The 25,862-nt window shown below is 38.3% G+C and overlaps 1 protein-coding gene across 1 annotated transcript; it reads left to right on the top strand.

Annotated features, from left to right (window-relative positions):
- The first annotated feature begins 3,027 nt into the window (after positions 1-3,027).
- ANXA1 (annexin A1) lies at positions 3,028-25,472 on the top strand. The gene is made up of 13 exons (XM_075560538.1): positions 3,028-3,199; positions 12,237-12,316; positions 12,413-12,521; positions 14,887-14,981; positions 15,863-15,976; positions 16,446-16,536; positions 17,578-17,657; positions 17,856-17,912; positions 19,672-19,765; positions 20,576-20,671; positions 21,959-22,017; positions 23,883-24,005; positions 25,130-25,472. The coding sequence occupies exons 2-13, from the start codon at positions 12,251-12,253 to the stop codon at positions 25,184-25,186; spliced, it is 1,041 nt and encodes a 346-aa protein (XP_075416653.1). The 5' UTR covers positions 3,028-3,199; positions 12,237-12,250; the 3' UTR covers positions 25,187-25,472.
- Positions 25,473-25,862: the final 390 nt, after the last annotated feature.

Here is a 25,862-nt window from a genome sequence, read left to right as displayed (position 1 = left end):
CTACCTAAAAAGACACGCATACCTTTCATTCTATTTTTGTTGAATCAATAATAAGAAGAGCAATGTCCCCAATCAAAATGTTATGCTGCCAGATTCCCCACTAATTATCCTGCTGCACTGATATGATAAGCCGGTGACGTTCGCTCAAGTTCTGTACTCAGAGATACCGAAATGCAGTGTGTTCCTGGGCCCTTGAGTGAGCCATTTGCCTATCCGTTTGAGCTAAAATCTGCAAAAGAAATACACGGACACTGTCTTTATTTCATGTGATGTTAGGAATAGCTAAGAAACGCTGTGTCTTAGTAATATCTGGAAGTGTGTGTGTGTGTGTGATAATTACTTGGCTTTTCTAAAGGTGAGAGATACCATTTGATAGACGAGCTTTTTAAAATACGTTTTGCTTTGCTAACACATGAGAACTACAAACTAAGATGTGTTCCTCTGGCTGTGGCTAGTTCACCGACGTAGGAGGCCTTGGCATGTGGGCTGCATGCTGGTTTTGATCGTTCTGAGTGTCTCCCTTCCCTCATGTGAAAAGTGAAAAAACTCATACGGAGCGTAATGGAAAGGGGGAGAAAATGGCTCCGTGAAATCAGAAATTCTGCTAGCATCTTAAATAAATACTTTGGGTCAGTTAATGTATAACATATCTGTGAAACTCCATGTTTTGCCTCATTTTTTTTAAACTTAATTTTCCCTTAATAGTCATAGTCTGTACTAAAGGAGTAGAAATTGCAAATGCGGTGAAAATATCAGATCACTATGCTATTTTAAAATGCTTTTTCCTCCCTTCTCTTCTTTTAGTTTTCCTCTCAGTCTCTCTCGTAAAGAAATGAAGCTGCTGAGCTATCTTGGAGAAGAAACAGGAAGAGTGGTGAGTCATTCGTAGGGAGTTGTGGTATGTGGCATTTCACTCACAGAAAGCATGTAACCCGTGATTGTCCTTGAGCTGTTAATGGTGATGTTTGTCATTTTCTTTTATTTCTATAGATCCAGTCGCCATTTTCTGTCTGAAAAAAAATTCTAACAGCTTATTCTCAGTACTAGCTCTACGTAACTAGTGATTCCCCTTTCTCCTTGTGTTTGTTTTTATCTCAACATGGCTTAAAGTTACAGCTACAAGTTAATTCTAGAGAACTGATCTTCCACTTTAAAAAGAGAAAGAAAGGGAAAAACTGCCACAAGGACTCGTGTTACTGTTACTATTATAGGTAATGTAATATTACCTATCTTACCAGTGCATTACAAGTCCAAATACATACAATAACTCCTCTGGGTTTATGCTACCAGTAGCAACAACAAAGAGTGTGCAGTTCTTAAAAGTAGTTGTTTGTTTTACAAAATAAATTGAGTTCTTTCTTCATTTCACAGGCGTTTCATTTTGTGGAATATGTCAACATTTCCATCAACAACATTAGGAGTACAGATAGCAAACAGACTTTGTGAAATCGTCTTTTCTTTTTCCTGCTAACAGCTAACTAAACTGCGACATAAACAACTGGTCTACATATTTAAAGATTATTCACAATGATAGCAATCAATCAATCAATTAGGTAACCAATTCAGTCTTATTTTCAGTACAGACTAATTGGCAACTCAAAAGTCACTGTCATTCAATTGACAGTTCAGGGCAAAACTGTCCCTTTGGGTTTCTGAGACTGTAACTCATTAAGGGAGTAGAAATCCTTAGTTCTCTCCTGTGGAACAGCAGGTGGTGTTGAACTGCTGTCCCTGTGGTCAGCAGTCCAACATGTAGACCAGTACACCAGCTGCTAGGGCTGTATACTTATGATACATGCCACAATCTGGCTTAATCAACCCAGAATTGCCTTTGAAGAAAATCAACCATTGAAAACCCAATGGAGAACAGTTCTACTTTGAGATTCATAAATTTTCCTTCAGTCAACATAGACTGAACTGTAAGTGACTTAACAGATATGGAAACTCTCAAGAAATAATTTTAGGCTATTTTTCCATATGTGTATTTTTCTATATGTGTAGTCTATCAGGAAAAGACCAAAAAAAAGAAGAAACTTCTAAAGTATAATATAAATCAAATTACAATGCTTTAAGAATGCACGTTCATCCAAATGCTTTAATATAAATATCACATAATATTTTGTAAGGATTCATAAATCATAAAAGTGAATCATTAATGAGGTTCCCAGAACCAATTTTTCACCCTTACGTCACTTGGGAATTTTCATACAATACCTGTTCTAGGAGATCCTTTTCCACTAATCCCTTCCATTTATTAGTCTAGTTCCTTGTTTAATCGTTCAACAATTCTAAAATGTCAAAGATTTATTTGTATCAATGTTTATACATAACTGAACTATATACAACAGAACTAATGGAGACAACCCTTTCTCTCATGGCATTACTTCAATTGAATGCCCACATTATCTTATTTCAGCCTTAGCTTTGTTCACATCTTTAAGACTTCTTTATAGTTCTTATTTTTGACTTCTTTATAGTTCTTATTTCTAAAAACAGGTCATACAAAATTTTAAAAATTGAAACATTTTAAAGCAGGAAAATGCTGATAAGATATAAATATAAAAGGATGGAACACCTAATAATGTTAAACTTTTCCATAACAAATAATTTCTCAATTGTCAGAAGAATTCTAGTGGGTCGGCAGCCTAAAAACATTATTTTACTAAAAACCATAGGAACCAGTTCAGAGAGGTTAAATATGTCTCATGATTGCAAAGGTAAATAGTGATGGAGCTGACTCAAAACTGAGTTTTATTTTGTTTTAAATATTTAAGCAAAATTTAAAATTATTTTACTTCCTCAAACTCTTTAATGAAAGAGTGCCAACCGCTGGGTCAGATTGGGGGCGGGTGGGGAGGAAATACCACTGAGTATTTGAGAATCTGTTACATTTTACTCCTCTGGAAAAAGCTTGCGGAATAAAGTTGCATAGTAAGAGGGACTGCATTCTCCATTTCTCTTCCTTTAAGCACTAGCTATGATTGATTCAGAGAGCTGTTTGTAAGGCTGGTTTCACTTAGTTTCTGGAAGAGGCTGAGGCAGGAACTTCAAACAAAAGCAGCCTGTTACTAACTTCTGGTTGCTAGGTGTGGCCTCCTTTCAAGTCCTATAAAATCAGAAGCCCAAGCCTCCTTCCACTGCCAGAGACCAGAACTCCAGAGAAGAATCTCTCTAGTTTTTGCACGAAGGCAGAAAAAAAGTAAGTCTTGCTTTTCTTTTTAAGAAGTTTTGGTTGTTTTGAAAACTCTTCCCAGCACTAGGTTAAATGTAACTGCTTCTGTCATTCCATTGCAAATATTCTGATAAAATGGTGTTAGACGCTTACATTTGGGGATCCACAAATTATACTGTTTGGCTTAGGGAAAGAAGATAGACAATTTAAAAAAATAAGTTAACGCTCCTCAGTACGCACTGCTTATTGTACTGCATGTGAGTTATGATGGAGAGGCAGGAAAAGATGTGTTTTCCTCTCAAATGTTCCCAGAGAGCTCTGTGTGCGTCAAATGGAAATCTTGATGGGAATCTTGATGGGATGCTGGCTGAACCCAGGAGAACTGAAGTGGCAGGAGTGGTTTGCGGGAATTGCTTCAAAATAGCAGTACCCTGTTGTCTTGCTTTGTCAGGGCAGGCACTAAGTAGATTCATCCCTCATAGTGGTCCTCATGCCCTTAGTAATGAACCTTTTCAAATGCACGTTATGTTTACCTTAGGCAGCTTTAATAACAGGGACTCTACTGGTTTCTTTCCACAGGGTGTGGCCACCTGTGTCTGTGGTCTGTGTGTCACCAGGAGGCTTTGTAAGAGCGGGCTGGCAAGCATAAGGGGAAAGAAAGTATTTCTGGGGTGGTGTCTGCTAGTTGGACGCTATGGAATTCCAGGGGAGCCTTCCACCAATGATCCTGTTTAATTAGCACCTGGGCAGTCATTAGCTGAAATAGCTAATGACCCCCCAACAGCTTAGAAAAGTACAAAGAAAATCTAGAGTTGTTAATGGTGTTGGATATATTTGCAAAAGGGAGAGATTATAAATCATACATATCTATTGTTTGTTACAAATTTTCCTTCAGTACTGTCCCCCTCTTAAACCAAATTGAATGTTAAAGTAAATATCCAGATTCCCAGGGCTTCTTTTTTTTTTCATTTTAAGTAATTTAAAAAGCTGTACTTTTTCTTGCCATGCTTCTGCCTAAATATATGCATAAACTTTGGGAAAGCCATGTTTCCCTCTTTGTATTTGGTAGCTATGAGACAAGGCACATGGCAAATTCTTCTAAAGCAGTAAAATGTTAGTTTCAAGTTCTGGAATGGCCTATTCCCCAGAGAAGTAGTTCCCACCCTAGCCCCAGGCTCTACCACATCTGACGCATATCAACACTTGACTAATGTTGAGAAAATGCTCACTAATAGCATTATTAAGGAATCATCTGGAGCTTCATGCTTGTTAAATATATTTGTTTTAATCAGAAGGCCCTCATAACATAATTTGTGTATGATGTTCGCTGACTCAACTGGTTGTTTGAATCCTCCCTAAACACATTAATTTATGACGTCAATTTAAAATCCACACCAAACAAAGGGAACTATTATTTTTCGATGATAGTTTTTATCAAGATGAGAACAGATCTGATGCATATTATGCCTTACTTCCTTAGGCTCATTGTCTCCACCTCTATTCACCCTAAGTGGTGTTCCCAATATTATTTCATAGCTCTAATGAATCTTGGACAGTATTCATTCGTTTCAACTCTACCATTATACAAATGAAGAGCCTCTGGAAAATTTACATATGTTTTGTTGAGGTCATTTAGCCAATTCAGGAGAAACAATAAGATTTAGATTTCCTCAATTCTTATACAGTATCTTACAACTTTGGGTGGAAAATATGTGCTAATTAAGTGTAGATTTGTTTGGGAGGGTTGAAAACTCACAGTTCACAAATTCCTGAACTACTCAAAATGATGCACCATTTATTCATTTAACTATATTTCTTTATATTCATAGTATCAGGCATTTTCCCCAAAGATTGGTGATGCATAATACATAGTATATGCACATCATAGAGATCTGCTAGAGCGCTTTCTATATGTTAGTAAATGAAAAGTACACCAATAAAAGCTAGTGTAGGAGAGCAGGCAGAATTTTGGAGAACACCAAACCCAAACTCACCAGTGTCAAGTCCATTCTGACTCATCGGGATGCACAAAGACAAAATAGAACTCCCCACTAGAGTTTCTAATGTTGTAAATTTTTATAGGAACAGAAAGCCTCAGCTTTCTCTTTCTGAGTGGTTAGTTGATTCAAACTGCAGACTTGCTCCCGTCCAGCACAATACTCAATCCACTCTGCCACCAGGGCATTTTATGAGGGAACACAAGGGACCCAGATTAGTGTTGAGATATCAATAAATTCTTTCTGAATGATGTGAGGATATTAGTGGTTCTGGTTGCTTTTTTGCAAGTCTTAGATGTCGCAGGTACCTGAGGGAAGGAACATAGGTGTGAGGGAAGAATGAAGTAAAGAGAACACCTTATGCCAGGGGTCCTCAAACTACGGCCCCATGGGCCACATGTGGCCCGCTGAGGACATTTATCTGGCCCGCTGGGTGTTTTTGCCCTGTTTTATTTTTTAACTTCAAATAAGATATGTGCAGCGTGCATAGCAATTTGTCCATATATTTTTAAACTATAGTCCATCCCTCCAATGGTCTGAGGGACAGTGAACTGGCCCCTTTTAAAAAATTTGAGGACCTTGTTCTGAGTCAGAGGAAAAACATCCCTGAGCGTATCTCATACATGGATTCCTCATGAGCCAGGCTATTGATGAGTTCACTTCCCTTCTCCTATATGGAAAGGTGTAAGAAGGGCTTATGAAACACATACATGAGTGGGGGGAACTGTACACATCTGACCAAAAGTTTGCAAAGCTCATTGAATCCATTCCAACCCTCTAGGACACACAGGAACTGGGTTTACTGAGACTCATTGTTTTCCCACTGAACAGCTGGTGGGTTCGAACTGCAGACATGGCAGTTAGTAGCCCACTTAACCACCCACTATAGTACCAAGGTTCCTAGTATACATTGGAACGAGTTTAAAATCAACTCCTTAGGCCTGGGCTGAAACTACCCGTCTCTAAGTATGGCTGCTAATAATGTCATACTCTAGTATGGATTGTTAAAAAAAATAGCATCAATCTTACTGTCTTTGGGGAACGTTTGTAAAAGAATATAGTTTCCAAGTCCTGGGACTCAAAAGGCATGAATTATTGCCTTGATTCTTACCAGTCACTATCTGATTAAAAAACAAACCAACCTTGCTTCCGAGGAGTAGCTCTTACTCATAGAGACCTTAAAGGACAGGTTAGAACTGCCCCTGTGAGTTTGTGAGACTAACTCTTACTGGTGTAGAAAGTCCCATTTTTCTCTACCAAATAGCACCTGGTGGTTTTGAACTGCAGAGCTTGCAGTTAGCTGGCCAACACATAACCACTGTGCCACCTGGACTCACATTGCCTCCTAGCTGGAAAACGGGGATGATGCTGTTGCCCTTTGGAAAGGTTAGTAGATGTTGCTGTCATTGCAGAACTCTGATGGACCTAGTTCAGCTTCCTTTGTCACAAATTCTGTAATTAACCTTCCATGAGACTAAATGAAATTTGAGGTCAGATTTTTTTTAGTAATTCCAAACCCTCAGGGAAAAAATGCAAGCATATTACACAATGACCGTAAATGCGTTATTTCTGTCCTCCGGTTACATTTCATTACATCTGTTCTATCACTGATTCCCGCTCCTGCTTTTCTGTATTAGTCCCCTCTCCTTCTTTTCTGTATTTCTCTGCAACATTTAGTGGAGCGTTGCACATTTGATGTATCTACGCCTCAAAATATTCTGTTCTGTGTATCCTAAAATCCAAGGAACCGCTTATACAACCGCCAAAAAGAAAACAACTGAAGTCTTCGCTTCTGAGTCAGTTCTGCCGCATATTAACACTGTAAGGCCGAGTAAACTGCCTCTTGGGTTCCCAGACTGGAACTTCTTAGGAAGCAGACTGCCACAGTGCCCTTCTAGGGCGCTTTTACAATTGCTGAGCAGTTTAATGACTCTGCCCCCAGGGCTCCCCCCCACTAGCACAGCACAGTGATTAAAATCAGGAAACCATGCAGTAAGCCTGGGTGTGTTGCTCCTGCAGCGTTGCTGTGATCTCTCTAAGGTAGGGCTTATATAGGAGGCACACCTCTCTGACTCCCATCCTGGACATACTTTTTATGTGTATTAACCTTTGTTAAATTCTTAATACATAAGACAAATAGGGTTCTCTTATCAAAAGTCCAAACACGATGTCACATAACTACCCTATAGTATAGGGTAGAACCGCCCCTGTGGGTTTCTGAGATTGTAACTCTCTATAGAGTAGAAAGCCTCATCTTTTCCCAAAGAGTGGTTGCTAGTTTCAAACTACTAACCTTGTTAACAGCACAATGCATAACTGATATACCACCAGGGCTCTCTTACTCCCCAAAACAAAACAACAACAGCAAAAAACTTATTGTCATAGACTCAGTAACCCCCTGTGAGTTTCTGAGCCTGACTGCCGATGGGAGGAGAAAGTCCAGTCTTCTCCCCATGGAGTTGCTGGTGGTTTTGAACTGTTGATGATGTAGATCACAGCCCAGCTCATAAACACTACCCCACCAGTGCTCCTGTGTGTGTATATAGAGGTATATAAAAATAACACTTTGGCGAGTCAATCCCCACTCATGGAGATGCGATAGGACTGACGAGAATTGTCCCATAGGATTTTCAAGACTGTAATACTTTATGGGAGGTGACCGCCTCATCTTAGAAAAGCTGACCTTTTGATTAACAGCCCAACACTTAGCCCATCCAGTTTGATAAAATATCTTAAATAAATTTCGTTTTGCCACTTTTGGGTAGCAAAACCATCTTAAGCCAGAATAAGTTAATAAAATGGGCTCTTAAATACATATTATAAACTTTAAATACTGCCATGAAAAAATCAGAAAGAAAAATATGATTGTGAACTGGTTTACTGACCTAATATTTCTATTTCCTATACCAGATCATTTCCTTAAGAGTAGGATTATCTAACATGAAAAAAAATGTTTGCATCTATTATTTCATTTATGGTAAAATAAAAGAGAGCTAGTTTCAAGTTGATAAATAGGTTTTATCAAATTCCAAAGGCTGACTTTTATATAGCATTTAGAGGCTGAGCTAGACAGAGCGGCTTACCAATAAAATGTGGCTAATTTCTTGCTGCTGTGATATTTGTAAGGCATGTCACAACTGCTCAGAGTTGCACATGTCAACACATGAAATTGGCTTTGGGCAGTTAACTGGCAGGCAGTACATGAAAAATTTCTGTTTCCATTTAAGAAATTTCTGGCATCTTGCCACAATGATCTTTGAGTTTTTAAACCTCGCTAAGAGCTAGGGATGTTATTTCTTTGGGATCCCTTTTGCCTCTAATTTCTTGCTTAAGAACAGTCCCATTCTAGCACTTTTATTTCTACACCATGCCCTTAAACGATCCAAATTAGTTCATACTAAAATCTAGGAAGCCAGGATATATATTATGCAGCCATCTCAGTTGAATCAAATAAATTACTCACTCTCCTTATTTTGTGTATGTGTGTGGGATATAACAAATGTAGCAATATTGTTTTCCAAGTCATGCTCCAGTGTTGTTGATATTTTTAAAAAATCAATACAGTATGCAAGACTTTTTTAGAGGTGGAAAAAGTGATGCAGTAAAACCCTTTGAAAAGATTTATTCCTATTTTGGAAAACTTTCATCTTTAATAGTGTACAGGGGGGTACCCCTCAAAAAACTGGAGGGGAACTCCGATGGGCAGAGCTTTTGTAGTATGCATTTTTCCTGCTAAGAGAGCATCGAGTAACTTGTTCTGAGTTAGTGAACCTGGTGATGTCGCCTGGGAAGGTTCTCTATAGTCACAGTGAATTTTTTCACAAAAGCAGTTTCACCCAAACCTGTTTTTGTTTTTTTGTTTTTTGTGATGGGTGATTTAAGAGAATGGTGTGTGGCTGTGCAAGTCTGTATGCTGTTCTGGAGAAATATTGCAGAAACCCTGTGATCTTGAACACAGGTCACAAGGACAGCTCTATAGGAAAACTCAAGTGTGCAAATGGTTGTCTAATTTCCGAGAAGGTGAAGTGTTGGTTCATGACAAACCTCATTTTGGAGGGCAGTCATCTTCCCAAATGGATGAAAGTGTCTATTCATAGTGCATTTGGAGTTCATTTTACCAGGTCAGACTGTTAATCAAGTTTTCTATTTAGAGGTTCTGAAAAGATTGCATAACTGCGCAAGAAAAAAAGGCCTGGTGTGTGGCCGATGAGGGACTGGGTTTGCCACCATGACAATGCACCTGTGCACACAGCCGTCTCCGCCATTTTTTGGCAAAAAACAGCATGCCTCTCTTGCCCCATGCACCTAACTCACCTGACCTTGCTCAGTGCAATTTCTTTTTGTTTTTGCAAATGAAGGGGGACACGAAAGGGCAGTGATTTGATGGTGTAGAAGAGATGAAGGAAAAAACATGGGAAGTTCTGTCAGCTATCCAAACAGATGAGTTGGGAAAATGTTTCCCAGGATGGAATTGCAGATTTGACAAATGTATTAAATATAATGGAGAGCACTTTGAAAGTGATAAGGTTGTTTTGTAAAAAAAAAAAAAGTAACTATATAGCTTTGAAAAAGATACAAGGTTTTTTGGCGGGGCACCCCATTGCATTTCACAACAGCCTCAGTCTGGGCTTTGTCTCTTTTGCATTTCTCTTTTCTAATCAAGAAGACTGCCATTACTAGGAAATATATTTCCCTAACGGATGGGAACGTTTTGCTAAGTGACAAATCATATTGCTCATTTTAAGGATTCAGCTTTATTCAGGGTGTGGGTAAGATGATGGAAATGGAAATTTCACATCCTTGAAACTTACCAGAACTGGTGTTATGTTTGGGGCATACCAATTAAGCAGTTAGGCGTTTGGGATAGGAAATTTCACGGGCAACAGCAATTGTACCAGCTTATGCCTGCAACTGGATCTAAACTGTGTTAAAACGTGTACACCATACTACTCTTTAGAAACTAATAGAAAGAGTGTGTTTCAAGTGAATGAGCAGCTTATTGGTTCTTCCTACAGATGACAGAATAAAAATTAAACAGCCCTCAAGATTAATCAAGGGGAGATAGTATGTGTTTTGCATATTATTTCCCTCATGTATTTAATCTTGTTACTTGGAGCTTCACTTACTTTTCAGCTGGTGTGGATTGATGCTTTGAATATACAGTGAAGGAATCCAGTTTACTGCTCATGAGTCCCTTAGCTTCCTATCAGGAATGTAAAGTGGACCCATGTTGTCCACAATCCCCTTCATGAGTCTTCTCTAGACGGGCACATGCAGTAGGTCGGGAGAGAAAGACCAGTGTCCATCTTGAGAATGAGCGCTGAGAAACGCACTCCCAGATGCTAACGATCACTGCTTACTCTTCCAGTGGACAGAATAAGGAACGCCTCCATTGTTGGCTAGGGTCAGGTTTAAAACATTCCTGACTCATTAAATAAATCCATTGCCCAACTACAATAACAATGCAAGACATTTCCTTCAGAACAGAGGTTGCCTTCAATATAGTACTTCCTATTAGAGCAAGAATCCGGTACAAAATCACTTTATTCACAGTTCTTGTGTGTGTACTTGTGATGGTGCATTGGGTGGAAAAACAAATAGAAGTAGCATTCAGACATTTCAGATAGGAAGATATGGAAGCTTAGCAATTATCCCAAATACCAAATCTAACTTCCTATCAAGGAATGGAAAGGAAACAAAACTGACAAGAGTTTGGTGTGAAATATATGGGATTTTTTTATATGGCTAGTGTTTTGAGTCTGAATTCACTTCAGCACTTTTATTTTTCAGATTTGACTGTGCAAACATAAACATTATGCTTTGTCTGTATCCACTGTTTTCTATTAAACCCTCATTAATCTAAAGTTGCCTCCCCAACGACCTAATAAATAACCGCCAGTCTTCTATGTGGTCTTCCTCTTAGCCATCTGCTGTGCCACAAGCAGAAATATCTTTCTGAAATATACACGAAATTATGAACATTTCTTGTTTAAAAGTATCAATATTTTCACAAAGCTTTAGGGAAACATTTACACGTTTTTGCTAGGCCTCCAGGAGACCTACTGGTGTAGTGTGTTATGTACTGGGCTGCTAATCACAAGGTGAGCAGTTCAAATCTCCTGGGCTTTCTGAGGGAGAAAGATGAGGCTATCAGTAACTTAAAGTTTGGCAGCCTTAGAAACACATAGGTAATTCTGCGCTGTCCTATTGTCTCCATGACAATGGGTTGGGGTTTGTTCAGAGCGCGTGACAATATATGTTCTAACAAATGTCTGACCGTTTCTGAGCCCTGCCAAGGCTTCCTCTGTTTTGTTCATTGCACAACATCTGCCAGGTCAGTTGTGCCTTAGGATTCAAGATAGGCTGAGATCAACCCCAACCTCCTCTGTAACATGTTCTCAGTCCTTGTATGTGTTCCCACAGAAAGCACACAATGGCTCTTAGGTTCTTGAGAGCAAGGATGATGTTATTGTTTCTATACTCCCGGTGCCTGACAGAGAGTGGGTGCACGATACGTTCAGAGTTGAATGAATCAACTGCTCCTCATTCCACTTCCTGTCCAATCATCTGACCCCAAAGCGTTAGTGGGGCTGAAATTGCCAAGCAAGAGTCGGGCGTCTGAACGGATACCATGGGTTTCTATCGGGATGAGATCCCCTTTGAAAAACAACACAGCAAAATGCAATCAGAAAAACAAGAACCTTTTTTGTAGCTTTTTGGGGACATAAAGATAAGGTTACCCTAAAAGTAATCAAGTGCTTGGCTGCTAACCAAAAGGCTGGTGATTTGAACCCACCAGCTTTCCAGCCAATCCAGGAAAGAAACACATTTATCTGTTTCCAGAAAGATTGACAGCTTTGAAGAGTCTATGGGGGTAATTCCCCTGCACCCTGTGGGTTGATGTGAGTTAGAACCCCAATGGGTGGCAGTAAAATGAGTGTTTGTGTGTGTGTGTGAGAGAGAAAGAGAGAGAGAGAGAGAGAGAGAGAGAGAGAGAGAGAGAGAGAGAGAGAGAGAGAGAGAGATTTATATTTTGTTCACGGATCTACTTATTTCTCTCCCTGTAGAAACTTCTTTAAAGATGACAATGGTATCTGAATTCCTCAAGCAGGCCTGGTTTATTGACAATGAGGAGCAGGAATACGTTGTAAGTAAAGGGAAAATAAAATAACGTTGTTGCAGTATTAAAATAGAAACTATTATTGCATGAATGGACATTAACACACCTCTCTCTCATCCACAGAAAACCGTGAAGGGCTCCAAAGGTGGCCCTGGGTCCGCAGTGAGCCCTTATCCTTCCTTCAATCCAGCCTCCGATGTTGCTGCCTTGCACAAAGCAATCACAGTTAAAGGTAATGAATGCAGACCTTCCTGGACCTTTCCCAGTGGAGATAGAAACTGAAAACCACACATGTGCAATGGAAAGAGTCACTCGTTTGAGGTTACGTGACGATGCGTTTCCTTTCTCAGTAGCAAGGGATATCCTTCCCAGCTCAGTATGTCTGCTCACGGTTAGGATTTGAAGTAGGATCAGGCTCTGCCACAGGCCAAGAGCAATCCCTGCCTCAGTCATGTGAACGGAACGACTTTCTAATCCACTCTCTGACATTCTGTGCAGTAATACACTTTATAGGCTGATATCATTTTTTGGTTTTATTTGACACTTAATTTGGAATATCTATCAATAGCACTTTAGATTTTCCCTAGAAAATGCCATCAGCATCACATAACTTCAAGGAGGAGGACAGTGTTACTTATTGAGAAAACTCTATTTAATTGTTAATTTTTTTACATGATGGCCTGGGAAATATGAAAGAGCAAGAAAAAAAAATCTGTCAGTGCTATACTGCACCCTGACTGGCTCATCTCCTCCACATGACCCTTTTGTAAGGAGATGTCCAAATGCCTACAGATGGGATTTGAGTCTCCACTCCACACTTCCCCTCTTTCACAATGATAGGATTTTTCGTTCTGATGATGCCTGGTACCTGAATCCTTTGACACCTCGTGATCACACAGGCTGGTGTGCTTCTTCCATGTGGGCTTTGTTGCTTCTCAGCTAGATGTTGTTTATCTTCAAGCCTTTAAGACCTAGATGCTTATATCTTTTGATAGCTGGGCACCATCAGCTTTCTTTCCCACATTTGCTTATGCACCTACTTTGTCTTCAGAGATCATGTCGGGAAGGTGAGCATCATGGAATGTCAGTTAAATAGAACAAAGTGTTCTTGCATTAAGGGAGTACTTGTATGGAGGCTCAATGTCTATCTGCTACCTCAATACTAAACCTATAAATATATGCACATAGATCTATTTCCCCATCGTCATATATAACTATATTTACATATGTACATGCCTCTATTTAGACCTCTCTAGTTGTCCTTTTCCTCCTAGTTCCTTCCTCTATTTTGTTTTACTTTCTAATGTCCCACTATCATGTTAAACCTTCATTTGAGTTTCAGTAATTCCTCTTGGTTACATTGCTCTTGATCAAGCCCTACCAGGCCTCATATGAAAAATACAACTTTCCTCTAGTTCTTTAATGATTCCTGCCCCCCACTATCATGATCCCAATGCTGCCTTACAAATTCAGCTAGATCAGAGGATGTACACTGGTACAGATAGGAACTGGAAACACAGGGAATCCAGGACAGATAAACCCTTCAGGACCAACAATGAGAGTAGAGATACCAGGAGGGGAAGGCGAAGGTGGGACAGAAAAGGAGAACCGATCACAATGATCTACATATAACCCCCTCCTTGGGGGATTGACAACAGAAAAGTGGGTGAAGGCAGACATCAGACAGTGTAAGAAATGAAAACAATAATAATTTATAAATTATCAAGGGTTCATTAGGAAGAAGGGAGAAGGAGGGAGGGAAAAAATCAGGAACTGGTAACAAGGGCTCAAGTAGAGAGCAAATGTTTTGAGAGTGATGATAGCAAGAAATGTGCAAATGTGCTTGACACAATGGATGGATGTATGGATTTTGATGAGTTGTACAAACCCCCAATAAAATGATTAAAATAAAATGGAATTCATATTAGAAAGAAAAATTTGTCTTGGAAAAATAGTAAAAGGAATAAACAATTTTGGTATTGCTAGAAATGAAAGTTTATAGTTAATTAGGTCGTTTGTGGTGGTTTTGTGTTTTGTTGAAATTGGATTTTCATTTGCTCTTTTAAGGCACACTTGAGGTGCTTGTAGGTAAATATTCAGAGGGAAGAAACCAGAGCAGCAGAAGAATGACTTGATAATGAACCATATTATGGTTTATGTTTACTTTTCCATCATTGATGATGAGGGAAATTGTTTTGCAGGGAAATTATTAATTGCATTTGAGTGGGTCCAACTCATAACAATGTTATGTGCAACAAAACAAAAGGTTGCCTATTCTCGAGCTGTCTTCATCATCATGAGAGTGTTTGTATCCATTACTTTGTACCGTGTGTATTTTGAGTGTATATTCTAACTGAGAAGGCACCAAATCTAAAAATATTCTCTTATGATCCATATGGTTTTACATTAGGTAATCTTTGGAAGTAGATCACCAGCCTCTTCTTCCCTTCAGTCTTAGTTTGGAAGCTCTGCTTAAACCTGTCTCCCATCGATGACACTTGTTGGTATTTGTAAAACTAGCATAGTTTCCAGCATGTGCGCAACAGGTAAGCCATCCCTACACAGCAAGTTCATGGCGCTTGGTCTTCTATTTCCAGGTGTGGATGAAGCAACCATCATTGACATTTTGACTAAGAGAACCAATGCGCAACGCCAGCAAATCAAAGCTGCATACCTCCAAGAGAAAGGAAAGGTACGTGGTAATTGTGAGGATAGACGCTTTATTTCAATTTACATTGATGCGTAAACATACCTAGTCTGAGCTTGAGGCACGCGATTTCCCCATTATACCTAAACCACGATTTTGGTATGAATTGAATTAATCCAAGTGATCTTTCTTTTAACAAATTTTTTGTCTTGGTATAAATTCTTCAACAATTTGGTGTTCTGTTTCAGAGATGAGTCTTTAATTTGAACATAATAAACATCAAGGCTAGTTAGTAATGAGGAATATGTTCTCTTACCAAACTGAACTGTTTGCTTAAAAACAAAAAGTGTTATATCTTTTACACTACACAAGAGTAATTTTAAAAAATAATATAATTACAAGTTAAAATAATGTCAATACCTAATTATATTGCTTATATTATATTTATATTTATGTCAGAAGAGCCTTAGGTATTGAAAGCATTACTAATACATAATTTTCAAAGAATCTTTATGAATATTTTCATCTTATTAGCTTTTGACCCCCTCCATTTTCAGTGGTGTCATTTATTCCCTGTAAAAAGGTTGTGAATCTTCTCCTAAGAGAAGTCATCGATGTATTTAATAAGTCTAGATCTAAAATGTTATATAGAATTCTTAAATATCTGATGCATTTTGTATATGAAATAAAACCACCAGCCAACTTCCATGGAGTCCATTCTGACTGGTGACTATGTGAGGCAGAGTGAAACATGTTCTGAGGCTGTAATTCTTCGCAGGAGTAGGAAGCCTCCTCTCCTGCTAAGGGGTGGCTGGAGGTGTTGAACTGCTGCCCTTGCTTTGAGCAACCCAATGTGCAACCACTACACCACCAGGGCTCCCTCTACATTCCTTTTAGAAGCCCTGACTCTACTTGATTTTTCATAGCCCCTGGATGAAGCTCTAAAGAAAGCCTTGACTGGCCACCTTGAGGAAGTTGCCTTGGCTCTATTGAAAACTCCCGCCCAGTTTGACGCCGATGAACTTCGCGCTGCCATGAAGGTAAAACCATTGGATTTGAACAAAATATCTCTTATCAGGGTTGTATGTATGGTTCACGTCAGTTTGTGTCTATTATGTCTTCAGTAAAGAGTCATAGGTCTGCATTTTTTATGTCCTTCCTTGAAGTGCTGAGTCGTTTTCTTTTCAAGCAGTAGCACAGCAAGCAACCCAAGCCAAGTTCACTGCCGTTGAGTCAGTGCTGACTCATCATGACAGCCTGTCGGATAACGGGACCGTAACTGTTTACGGGGTAGAAAGCCCTGTCTTTCTCCCACAGAGCTGCGGACCAGGCAGCTCACAGCCCAACATAAATACAAATGTACAATGCAATATACTGTTGTAGTTATGAAATGTGATAGGAAAGGTTTGCTAAATGTAAGACTCACATAAATTTTAGAATATAGAAGCTACATGATTCCCTTAAATGCAGGTCTGCTCACACATTTTTTTCCTTTCTTTGTCAACTCAGGGCCTTGGCACCGATGAGGACACGCTCATTGAAATTTTGACATCAAGAACTAACAGAGAGATCAGGGACATTAACAGAGTCTACAGAGATGGTAAATTGCAGTGTGTTAGCTTTCCAAGTGACATCGTTGGAAAGGAAGTCTGATCTGTTTTTCTTAAAATTGAATGCAAATGTTGATCCATGGGGGCTTTGGAAATGCTGCAGATTAAACTGAGCATGCATTGCTTGTCACATGTATTGGGGTACCCAAAAAATATCGGATTATTTTTCAAAACTATTCAAATATTTTTTACAAAACAATCTTATTACCTTCAAAATACTCTCCATGACATTTAATACATTAGTTAAATCTACAATTTCATCATCTCTTTGGGTGGCTGACAACACCTCCCTCAGTTTTTTCTTCACCTCTTCTACCTCATCAAATTGCTTTCCTTTTAAAAAGAAGTTGCCTGGAGTGAGGTCAGGTGAGTCAGGTGCTTGGGTCAAGAGAGGCATGCTGGTTTTTGTCAAAAACTGGTCCACTGAGATGGCTGTGTAAGCAGGTGAACTGTCATAGTGGCAAAACCAGTCCCCCGTCTGCCACAAATCAGGCCTTATTTTTCCTGCATGCTGTTACACAATCTTTTGAAAAGCTCTAATAGATAACTCGATTAACAGTCTTACTTGGTGGAACGAAGTCCAAATGCACGATCCCTCTCACATGGGTGACCTCTCATACATTAAATGCCAGCAGCCTTAAGAGACTACATCCAAGCTGTGAAGGCGCTAACAAGGGAGACAAGGATCCACTTTCACTAAGTTTAGCTTTAGTAGAAAATGCTCTTCTAGAACAAATTACCTCATTATTATAATGAGAAAAGCTCGATCAAAGCTTTCGATTTACATACATTAAAGAAATCCCTTAATCTGAGATGTATTTTATTTTTTAAATCTTTTGTTTTGTTTTGAAAAGTGTATATAGCAAACAAATAAAATCTCTCCAACCAAATGTTATCTATGTCCAGGAAAAACTTACAATCCATGTGCTTTTAATTATTTGATAGAAATCTTAAATCACCATTGTAGACATAAGTGGTTCATTTACTCTCCATTTGTTTATTACAAAATATATTTTTTTTGCATTTTTCAGAACTGAAGAGAGATCTGGCTAAAGACATCACCTCAGACACATCTGGTGATTTTCAAAAGGCTTTGCTTTCTCTCGCCAAGGTATAGTTCCAATGCTTTTCACAATATAAGAGAGTAAAATCTTAGATTTGAATTCTTGGTGGAAACTATCAGATGAAGCTTTATCTATATAATGTCATTGGTCTGATTTTAGGAAAATTGAGTATATCGTTTGGTTCCATCCTTGAAAATGCCTTACAATAGTGTTGTAATTTATTTATTTATTTTGCCTTTGTCCAGGGTGACCGATCTGAGGATCTTGGTGTGAATGACGACTTGGCTGACACAGATGCCAGGGTATGCTAATGTCTATATATTACGGCTAGAGTATTTTCCTACCATGGGAGGGTTACCACGCCATGCTCTCCATATCAAAGTAAATCTAACAACTTCCAGAGGCCAATGGCTCCTTAATGTTCACTCTCTGAATAATGCATACCTTTGGACAACAGAGAGCTGGGAGGGAGGTGGGGAGGGGAGAGGAGAGGAGAGGAGGGAGAAAGAAGGGAGGGATGAGGGAGAGGGAGGAGAAAGAAAGCTTTATTTTAATAAACCAAAAAGACTAAACTCACAGATATCAAGTCTATGCCAACTCACAGTGACCAGATAGTACAAGGTAGAACTGTCCCTGAGCATTTCTGAGACCGGAACTCTCTGCAAGAGTACAAAGCCTCATCTTTCCCTGCTAGAGCTGTCTGGTGGTTTTAAACTGCTGACCTTAAAGTTAGCAGGACCATATATAACCACTGTACTACCAGGGTTCTGCTTTATTTGCAAAGCAACAGCTCCTGTTATTTATAAAGCCAGAGAAAATTGAAAGGGAGCAGTAAGAGTTGGTTTATCATTCTCAAGGACTGATTTTCTGAAGAAACTCTAAATTTTCATTTACTAGGTCAAAAGAAAAGAACTACATGAAATGTAATTTTAAATAGTAGAAATGATAAGCATATCTAATGATCTTTTACCCACAACTATTATAATAGTTAATGGTTGCAAGTGTATATGGGAAAAATATTGCAATGATATTTGAATAATGTAAAACCAATTGTCATAATGAGGCCCATGATTATCTATACACCAATCTATTGGCAATCTTTGGACAATTTTCCCACTGGAGGGTCCAAACTTTCTCTTTTTAAAAAAACAAGCAAGTTATTATAAGCCTATCCATTTCTCATGGGAGAGAGGTCTTTGTATAATTTAACCAAAATACTTTAAAACACATGGAAATTTAATTCTGCTCAATCCTCACTCCTTCACATGATGAGACTATTATCTTGCACATAGTAGGCATTCACTGTTCATTAAATAAATGCATACCCCTGCCAGATAAGTTCCCTTCAAAATTCCAAATTGCATCTTATCTTCTTGGAATGCTTTATCATTTTGATGGAGACTTAGCAGCAGACCCAAAAAAAATGCTAACATGTGAGTTAAAATGATTCCAATCTACTTGTAGTCTTTCTGCATTTACTTTCTATTTTAAGACTACCAGGATGTTTGGATAACTGTCTGTTGATACTGCCTATTAACATTTCACGGTTCAGGGAGCGTCCCTGGAGTGATAGAACATGGATTAACTTTTCACTTACAAAAGAGGAAACTCTGAAGTTTAATAAAGTTAAATGACTCATTTTAATATGGCTTCACTATTAAGTTGCAGAATCAGAATTTCAGGTCTGATTGAAATTCAAAATCAAATTGTGGACTTATTAGTACTATTTACTGGTAATACATAGGAACAATAAAGAGTAAAAAGGATATTAGAGAGTTGCTTAGAGTTGTCTTCATATAGACTGTGAGCTTAAAGAAATTTAATCCAGTAAACATTTACTCTGGAAAATGATATTCAGTCTCTAGTATTTGCAAGGTGCCTGGAGAGGCCCGGTGGAAGACACTTGACAAACAAATTTGGGTCCCTGTGTTTGAAAAGCTTTCCATCTTAGTGGCCTACTCTTAATGATGTGGGACTCAAAGCCACTGTCTAAAATTATTTGGAAAAGATCTGATTATTTCAGCCAATAGTCACTTGTTTATTTTTTGTTATCTTTCTCAGGCCTTATATGAGGCAGGAGAAAAAAGAAAGGGGACTGATGTGAATGTTTTCAATACCATTCTGACCACAAGAAGCTATAACCATCTCCGCCGAGGTAAGTGGGGGAAGACGTTGGCATCGGGAACATGCTTAGGGAAGATGAACATTTCATTTTTGAGAATCGCTAAGGACAGGGAAAGTAAAATGTGTGTGGTGTGCCCACGATCCATCGTTACTATTTATCTGTTTGTCAAATTTTATTAGTAGTATTTCAATAGTGTTTGAGACACACATTTTATAACTTTGGCTTGTGGATCATTATTTTATTATTTTTCACTCTTTCTATTCCCTCTACAATGTTTCTAAAATGTATCAAAAGAGACACATACAAATGCTATAAAGATTTTTCAAACGGAGTCCAAATGATGAAAGTCCGTGTAGACGCTCAGAAAACAATAACCAAAACCAAGTTCTTACCAGTGGGCACATGATGTGGCCCCGAGTCTCCTAGAAATCAAGACAAAAAGAAAGGCATGATGATTAAGTGAAGCATGCTGGTTTATAATGGTAATCTTAAGAAAAACTGGCCACATCAACCCTTCTCTAAGGGAAGGTCTATCTGCCATGCGCTTAGCTCTGCTGTAGGAAACGTTCTGGTTGTCAATCACATGCCTTTTTCAATCACCTCCCACCCTTGCGGATTGCCCCTAAAATAAAGAGGAATAGCCAAGGAAATGAGGGAGTTCATTTATAACAGTCTAAAGGAAAACACATTTGAATAAGTGGGGTTCTTTTGTTTGTTTGCTTTTAAGTGCATCTTGAAGTCTAGTCATCTGGAGGAATTTTTGAGTCAGTTCTGATTGTGCTAAAGTTTCCTAAAGGGCAAGATGTTTTGCACATGTTTGAGCTTCAACTTAATTTTCAGTGTTTCAGAAATACACCAAGTACAGTCAGCATGACATGAACAAAGTGCTGGACCTGGAGATGAAAGGCGACATTGAGAAGTGTTTCACAGCTATTGGTATGTAACCTTGAAGTTGTAAGATTAGCATAGCTTGAAGTTGTATTTTAATAAGATGCCTCATATTTTAAAAAATTAATTTAAACAGAATAGTATCTCCCCCATGGCCCCTCCCAATACTCAGTTATATATGAGGGGGCCAGGGCAAAGGAAATAAGTTCCCTGCTAGGGAGTGGAGTCAGAATATTGTCAATGGAGACAGCATGGAAGATTATGGTAGAGAACACTTAGCTAAAATGTATGAGGATCTTCTTAATAATAACAGGTATTCTCTTAGATGTTGGAAGTATTTATTGAACACATATTATTATTCTAAGCAAAGAACTAGGCAGAGCACAGCACAGGGACAATTCAGAGTCCTTAAAAGCACAAGTTTTTGGATGTCATAGAGCCTGCTTTGGCCACTGACTAATCTTGGGCAAGTTCAAGGGACTGTGAGCCAGTAGGTCTCAGTTGTTTCTGAAAAATTCTCTGTGTTTTAACTTTGTCCCAGTTGCCCAGCTTTGGAAACTTGTGCCACCTCCTACAACTTGGCAAGATGGTTGTAAAGCTGCCTCCCAAACGCTCAATGCCCTTGAGTTGACTCCAACTCATAGTGACACTATAGGACCAAGAGAACTTACCGGTGTGTTTCCCCTGCGGGAATGCTTACCGGATCAGAAAGCCTCGCCATTTGCCCATGGAGAGGCTGGTGGTTTCCAACTGCCACGTTTGGGTTAGCAGCCCAACTTATAAAGCAGTGCTTCCTAAATATGAATAGGAATCATTTGGAAATATAGTTAAAATGCTGATTCAAAATCCTAAGATGCAGGTGGGGCCTGGGACCCAGCATTTTTTAATCACAGTTTGTGTACCTAGATATAGGTTGCAAATCAACTTTATAATGGGTTGGGTGTAGGTACACAACCTTAAGACTGGTCAAAGAAAAGTATTTTGGCAGCTGTATTATGTTTAATGTTTGTCCCACCCTAGGTCATAATTGCTGCTATAACATGAAGAAACTACTCATTTATATGCCATCAGATCTCTAATTTCCAAGGACAATACACTCAGGACAGCTCTAACAAAGTTGCTTTGGGAGTGAGCTGATGATTATCAAAGACAAGAATTTCCAAAACCACTATCCAGGGCATGGCAAAATATCTTCTTCTAAGACCTTCCCCCTTTTTAGAAGTAGGAATGAGAAATAAAATCTTCATGGAGAGATTATGTTCCCTGTTTCATTCATATGCACGCTTCATTTTTGTTTGCAATAAATAGATCGACTCTAATTTGTCTCTCTTACAGTGAAGTGTGCCACAAGCAAACCAGCTTTCTTTGCTGAGAAGCTTCATCAGGCCATGAAGGTATTTATTGGGTTTATATGGTTTGCTTGTTTCTGCTGTAAGATGCTGTTGAAACCCTTTTGCATCATATCATGGTGCTCCTGGGTCGAACAGAAAGAGCTACCCAGGCCTGGCTCTCCTCGCCAGCATGATGTGCTAGCCCACTGTGGCAGCCCGCCACTAGGAGTGTTTCCTTCTTGTTCACTCACCCTTTACTTTCTCAACCATGAGGTCCTTTTTCAAGGATGCTTCCTCCCTCAGCTAGCATGTTCAAAGTACATGAGAGGAAGTCTTGGCATCCTCGGTGCTAAGGATCATTCTCCCTGTATTTCTTCAAAGACAGACGCTTGTTCTTCTGGAAGCCTGGGGCATATTCAGTATTCGTTGTCAACACCATCTATGATTTCCTTAAGGGGGGAAATTATTAAAAATTCAAGATCACGAAATTTTATATTGTTTGAAAATGATGTGGATTTTAATATCTTCCCATGAAAAATATTGTTCCATATACTGCAGATATGGCTAAATAAAATTCCCTTAGCTTTGTTATTGATCTCCTAATAAAATTAATAAGGTGAGCTTTTAAGTGATTTGTGGGCTACTGATAATTTCCTTACAACCTGAGTCAGCACAGGAAAGGGGATAATCTCTTTTTTGAGAGTGTGATTATAGGAACCTCTTTCTGGTGTGGCCGTGACTTTTATAGTCTTTCCTTTTCAACGTTTCATTTTTCTTTTTTCATTCTTGGCTTTTTTATTACTCTGTCTTTTGTGGGACAGATTAATAGTTGAATCTTTTAAAATGTGATTCTATAAGTAATGGAATATGTTGTGTATTTTAGATGTCACATTTATCATGCCACTTGTACTTTATTCTCTAACATTCATGTTATGATAGAAGATCCCACCTGCACATTTATATTTTGAGCTCTCAAATGAGGTTATCTTTGTATTTCCTTTGACACTCCCAAATAAGGAAGTGGTCAGGGATAGCGAATGATTCGAGTCCTAGTAAGACAGTTACATGAAATGACGTACATTATAGGTTACACCGAAGGCAGCGCAGGCTGCCACCACATCTGCTTTTATCCAGTGGGTATGAAGATGGGCCGTGATGAACACTGGGTAATATCAGAGAGGAGAAGAGGATCCTCTACTTCAGACTTTGAAAGTAACTCCGAAGAAGAAACACAATGTTGCAAAAGTTTACAGTAAACAGCTCATGTGATGCTTGGAAGAAAATGAAGAAAGTGTACACAATGTAAAGGAAGAAGTTGTGGAAGTAAGGAGGGCCTTTTTAGCTGAACCAGTGGTTGGTTCTTATCTTTAAGAGCAAAAGAGGACTGGTACTCAGACCCACTATTGCTTCATTTTTGACTCATAGTGGCCCTTCAGGACAGAGTAGACCTGCTCGGTGGGGTTTCCCAGAGTGTAAGTCTCTAGGGGAACAGAAAGCTTTATCTTTCCCCCGAAGAATGGCTGGCAGATTTGAACTCCCGACCTTGTAGTTAGTTATAACCTGTTGTGCTTACCACAGCTCCTTGGAAGAATGAAGAGTTTCAAATCAATGAATAACATGATTAGATGTGAAATTTAGAAAGTCCACCTTATTTGTAATTACTTAATAATGTATATACTAAAGTATGGAATGGTTGGAGACAGAATGCATAGGATCTTTTAAAAGCTCTCTGTTTATCTGGGGAATCAATCCAGCAGTTGGTTTTTTGTCGTTTCATCACCCCTTGTGTAAACTACATGTGCTGTGTATTTGGAGGAGATAGTTTCTAAGAATACATGGTGAGCAAAAGGGCTGCATTTTACACCCACACCTGCTTTGATACCAATATGTTTTGAATATGAAATACCCAACACGATCTTTTTGAACAGGGTGCTGGAACCCGTGATAAGGCCCTGATCAGGATCATGGTTTCCCGGTCTGAAGTTGATATGAACGATATCAAAGCGTTCTATCAGAAGATGTACGGTGTCTCTCTTTGCCAAGCCATCCTGGTAGGTTGTCATTTTCAAACTGCTGCCCCAACACATGAACGATCTTTTTGCAACTTATTTAATGAGAAGGACTGACTTCTTGAATTTGTAAATTTCATACATAAGATTGATTCATTGAATTAGGATGCATACTTCCTGAGTACATTAAATTCCCACCAGTAAAATACTCTAGTGAATTTGGATTAAAATTTGGACACATTTTCAACCAAAGTCACAGAAATATTTCGGTGTCCATGCATATGTTAAGCAACCACATATTTTAGACTTTTTGCTGGTGTAAATAAATAATCATGACTTATTTTGCAAATAAATTTGATGACTTATTATTTTCTAATTTATTATTCTAAAAATGTTCCTCAGTTTTGTTATATGTAAAATCCTTTTATATATAATATATTCATGTTATCTCATTACAATGCTAAAACTTAAAATAAAAGCTATAGGTTTTGAAGGTATTAAAAGATAGAAAGCTATTTTAACTAATTTATTAGTTTATTGAACAACGAAAATCACATATTTTCATAAGTATTTGATCGACAGCCCCCTGTCAGAAAAAACAATAACTCAGAGATTCCCCTGTCCATTAAACACTTTGGAAGTATAGTCTATCATCGGGACCAAGCGTAATTCAGTGTCTTTGCAGCTCCCTAGATCGCCCCCGTGTCCCACAGGGCTGACGGCATCCCCTTTAGGAATCAATGACTAAGTTCTCCTCCAAAAAAAAGAAGAGAATCACAAACTGAGAGTCTCATCCTTCTTTAAATACAATAAGAGAATGCACTGTGTTATTCTTAATTCAACTCTGTATAGTATTACATTTTATTATCAGGAAAAAATGACTCTAATATAAAATAGACTTACTGAATTCTGAGTAATTTATATTCCAAATCTATTTTATAATCTGAATCTTGAAAGCTATTCTTTCATATAATAGCCGTGCAACAAGTACTAGTTATCTGCTGTGCATGTTATCTAATTAAATGAATAGCTTTTTATCATTTTTCTAAATTTATATGTTGTGATTTTTGAGTTCTTAAACTTACTAATATGTATAATTCTAGAATTAAAATATATTGGTTATCATTTTACATAGCATTAAATATACTATATTTTTGAATCAACAGGATGAAACCAAGGGAGACTATGAAAAAATCCTGGTGGCTCTGTGTGGAGGAAACTAGACATCTTTTTAATGTTCTCAAGAATTATAACCAGAAGACATTGTAATGCAAGTTTTTTAATTTTATATTCTAATTTTAGATAAGTTCCTTCAGCAGGATTATAATCTAGTTACCTGGCTTCTCAAATATATATATATATACTTATAAAGCATTTTTATTCCACACTTCTCTATAATAGAGCTTTTTTAAAATACCTTCCCCAAACCATAAAACCCCATAAACGAAGTGTTTTAGTGATTTTACCTGAGAGATGTTTATACCTGGAAATAAAATGAATTGAAAGGCATTGGAATTTCTTTTCTTTATTTATTTTATGTACAATGTAGTGGCTTAACGTGATATCAATAGACAAGCGTCTGAATCCTGAATTATATTATTAAATTAATATATTTCACATATACAATTAAAATATTTACCAAAAAAATGTGAGAATGATGAAGGCAACGAATGTATAAATGTGCTTGAGACAATGGATGGATGTATGGATTGTGATAAAGAGTGTATGAGTCCCCAATAAAATGACTTAAAAAGGAAATAAATATTTACCGAATTAGAAAATGGACACAAATTGTAAAATATAGCCAGATTATTATCACTTGGCTACAGGTTAAGAATGGTTCCTCATTCCTTTGTACAAACAAATGAATTGCCTGTACCAGGATTATGACAATGCATT

This window comes from Tenrec ecaudatus, chromosome 10 (genome assembly GCF_050624435.1).
Source record: "Tenrec ecaudatus isolate mTenEca1 chromosome 10, mTenEca1.hap1, whole genome shotgun sequence".
Classification (NCBI taxonomy): Eukaryota; Metazoa; Chordata; class Mammalia; order Afrosoricida; family Tenrecidae; genus Tenrec; species Tenrec ecaudatus.
This window is presented reverse-complemented; position numbering and strand designations above follow the sequence as displayed.